We start from the raw sequence: 3,486 nt of genomic DNA, 5'->3' as shown, positions 1-3,486 counted from the left end.
TAACCCTTTAAATGCCAGTTGTTGTTATGAAAATGAAATATGTCATTACACAATTTTTCCCACGTATCTTCCAGAGATGTCTTGCATACCCCCAGAGGTACATGTGCCACAGTTTGGGAACCCCTGATATAAATTGTTAAAAATATGCTGCCACCACCACTGGGTACTACACTTCAGAACTGAAGGAATGACACTGCTTTAGTGCCTGGTATTTCTCATTATAACTCGTCCATAATTTAAAAGAATTAAGTGATACCATCTGTGTGTTTCCAGTGCCCCAACTTTAGCTGACACAGCAAATGTTTTAAATCCCCCCCTTTGTGTTCGTACCCTGTAAAGAAAAAAAAAGGTATATGAAAGTGAGAGAGACCCTTTAAGCTAATGGCTAAAGAATGTGCTTTGAGCTCCATGAGAATGCCTAATGTCTTGAACTATTTGTTTAAAGGCAAAAACAATACTTCCAAAAGATGGCCCTCCCACTTGCCTGTGATAGGCTACCAGGAATAGCAACAGCCTGTGTCACTGGAAAGGGCAAAGCTTTCTGAAATAGAAACAAAGTTGTTCACAAATCACTTTGTGGCTTACATTTAGTTTCTGTATGTTTCTGTAACGTGCTGCCATGAGGAGACTAAACTGTACACTGGTTGTCGGCATGAGAAGGGGAACTGCCCTGTGAAGTGTTTCAATCGTAAAGTGCAGGATAGAGCTGTTGAATGGCAATGGTACCTATGGAGAGCACCGAGGACCTCAGTCAGCAGTGCCAGAAAATGACAGCAGAGGAGACCGATGATAATAACAGATGCAGCAGCAACCTACATGAGCTTCCCTCTCCGACAGGTAAAGTGACATGGTCTGAAAACCAGCTGTTAATGAATAGGAGCAAACGTGTAACTATTGTTTAGGTTTTCAGGAAAATAATAGCCTGGCAAAATCCAGGGGGATGCTAAATTAATATTGCCTGTTTGTCCCCTGATTCCTGGCATTACGAGAGAAGGGAAATCTAAACAAAGAAGGAAATATCAGCTTAATTGTAATGGGTATACAAGATATTTTTCCTCAGGCCCATAGTTCATGCACGCATGGTCTAATCTGTAAATCCTGTTGCTTTTTGCAGATTAGTCACCTGAAAGATCAAAAGATTCTTTGGCACCTGTAGCAGCAACCATACACATTAAGGATCAAATTCAGCCCTCCGAGTGGAAACATTGGCATCCATTGACCTTAATAAGAGATGTACTTGCACATCCCAGTGGTACCTTTGGCTCTGTATCTGCACCCTGAAAATCCACTAAGAATTTCTTCTGATGAGCGTATTTGCAAGTGCAGTAGCCAAATGCAGTATTTTTACGTCTTTCTGTTTTAATTGTTGATTACACCAAGGTCATTGTTACATATACATATTCTTTACTCTTACTATGATCAGGAGTAGATGACAGTTATATTCTGTGCCCATAACTTAAAAATTCAGCTGGGTATGAAAAGAAAACTGTCACTTAAATTAGAGAGTACTATGCTCACGTTAATGTTGTTCAATTAAAAATATATGAATTGCAATGAACTTGCACTAGCCCATATATGTTTAAACCCCTTTGGCACCAATACCTTCACTGCAGTTTAATAAAACGTTCAAGTCCAGTAATATCCACTGATATCTGGGATCACAGGAAGGAATTGAAGCTAGATTTAATCACAAACAGGAAGCCATTCAGTTTGTTCCCATACTACTACTGGCTGTCCTAGGATACAAGGAAGAAAATGCAGATTGTTTTAGGATGGTATAGTGAATGGAAGCAATACAATTAAAATACACAAACAGTAAGGCAGTGGTTTTCAACCTTTTTAGAATCAAGGGATCCCTTGTTATATTCAAGGTACCCCTTGGAAAGTGCCAGCTCTTAGCTTTAACTTATTTTTGGAAAAAAATAACATGGCAATTCTTCTTTTGCAAAGAACACAAAAATACCACAACAGGCAGAATGGTTTTGACACTATGGATCCCTATTTGAAATCCCTGTGTTAATCTTGTGAAACACACGGAGGTGTTTGTAACAGTGCTAAAATTGCAGTGTACCTTGAAGCACCCTTAAAAGGATCTCACTTCACCCTAGTTAAGGGTCACTAGTGTAGACTCAGTATAGAACAAGGACTATGGCTGGAACAACTTATGCAATTTAAACAGCTGGCCTCATGCTCAGAAAGTAAAGCCAAAGTCTTGATGACAACATGCTTTAGAAATAAGAGAATAAGAGACAGACACTGTACATGGAGAAACTTAGGGGACAGCATTAAGGAAGAAGGACAAGGCCACCATGTCACCCTTATGGACTTTTCACATACTTTCTAAGAAGCTGAAATTGGTTTTGGTGGATGAGAATCCTGGAGAATGTATTATTTCCCATTGCTGTTAGTACTCCCAGATGTCCTAGAGGCCCCAAGATCCTAGTATAAAGCAGTCCCTGTCCACAAAAGCACAAAGAATAAATGAACAAAGGATGGGAGAAAGTAAGAATTACCATCCCCAGCTTAGACCTGAGGCAAAGAGGAATTAAGCCATTTGCACATGTCCAGTCTATGGCAAAACATAGGACCGAGCCCAGTGCCTTAACCATAACCAACCATCCCCTTCCTCTACCCCGAGCCTTAAACATCACAAGGGTGCATGGGGAAAGGGATGCTTCTAGTTCCTTATCAGCCCAGAGGCCATATTTCCAGGGGCAAATGCTACTCTGCTAATCACTTTCTCTAGTACTGTGCCTTGTTACCCTTGGCTGGGTCTACCTGTGTCTGCCAAAGAGCATCACAGAAAAAGGTAAATATCTAACAGATACATTAATTACCATATAGGTTTACCTGCAGAAATTAAGGAAGAGAGTATGAGAAAGTGCTCTAGAGAAGGAATACACCTCTACCCTCTCCTGGGCTTCTTGTTTCATTCCCCCTATATTCAACTTGTGCCATTTAGAGTATCAGTAGAGCACCCATTTGGGACAAAAGGATGTGGATGGGGAATAACTGGATCATGAATGCTGGCAGATATGTTTGTATTTTGCACAGCTTGTGGGCTTCAAAATTAGGAAAAGTAATAAAAATGAGGACACTTATGGTATGTCCAGACGAGCCCACACATGCCTCTTGCAGCATCTCAAACCCCTTTGAGATGCTGCAAGATGCACGTGCAGGAACAAAAAAATGTTCTCCACACTGCAAATTTGCAGCGGGGGAGCAACATTAAACCCCTGGATATCCAAGGGTCAAACAATACCCTAGGGGGGAAAAAATAGGTCAGGGCATGGTTCCAGACCATGCCCTGAGACAACTGGAGGCTCAGTCCTCCACAGAGACACTCTGGCAGCCTGCCAGCGCGCCTCTGTGGTTGGCCCTTTCTCTGGTCCAGAAGCACACTGCAGGGACACAGAAGCAAGCTGCAGGGACCTGGACCTGGCTTCTGCCAGGTAAATAGGGGGTTGGGGGGATGGAGGAGGGGGG

At 42.1% G+C, this 3,486-nt stretch overlaps 1 protein-coding gene across 2 annotated transcripts in view; it reads left to right on the top strand.

Moving 5' to 3' along the window:
• The first annotated feature begins 440 nt into the window (after positions 1-440).
• The window catches only part of SLC2A12 (solute carrier family 2 member 12), a 47,734-nt gene continuing 44,688 nt past the window's right edge, over positions 441-3,486 (top strand). For both annotated transcript variants that reach the window (XM_019538089.1, XM_019538087.1), the window contains exon 1: positions 441-837. In XM_019538089.1, the coding sequence (XP_019393634.1) occupies positions 714-837 (124 nt within the window). In that variant the 5' untranslated portion in view covers positions 441-713. The remainder of the gene's footprint in view (positions 838-3,486) is intronic.

Source organism: Crocodylus porosus, unplaced genomic scaffold, assembly GCF_001723895.1.
Source record: "Crocodylus porosus isolate Cpor-Errol unplaced genomic scaffold, CroPor_comp1, whole genome shotgun sequence".
NCBI lineage: Eukaryota > Metazoa > Chordata > Crocodylia > Crocodylidae > Crocodylus > Crocodylus porosus.
Note: the sequence above shows the minus strand (reverse complement) of the source record. Positions and strands in the feature narration are given on the sequence as shown.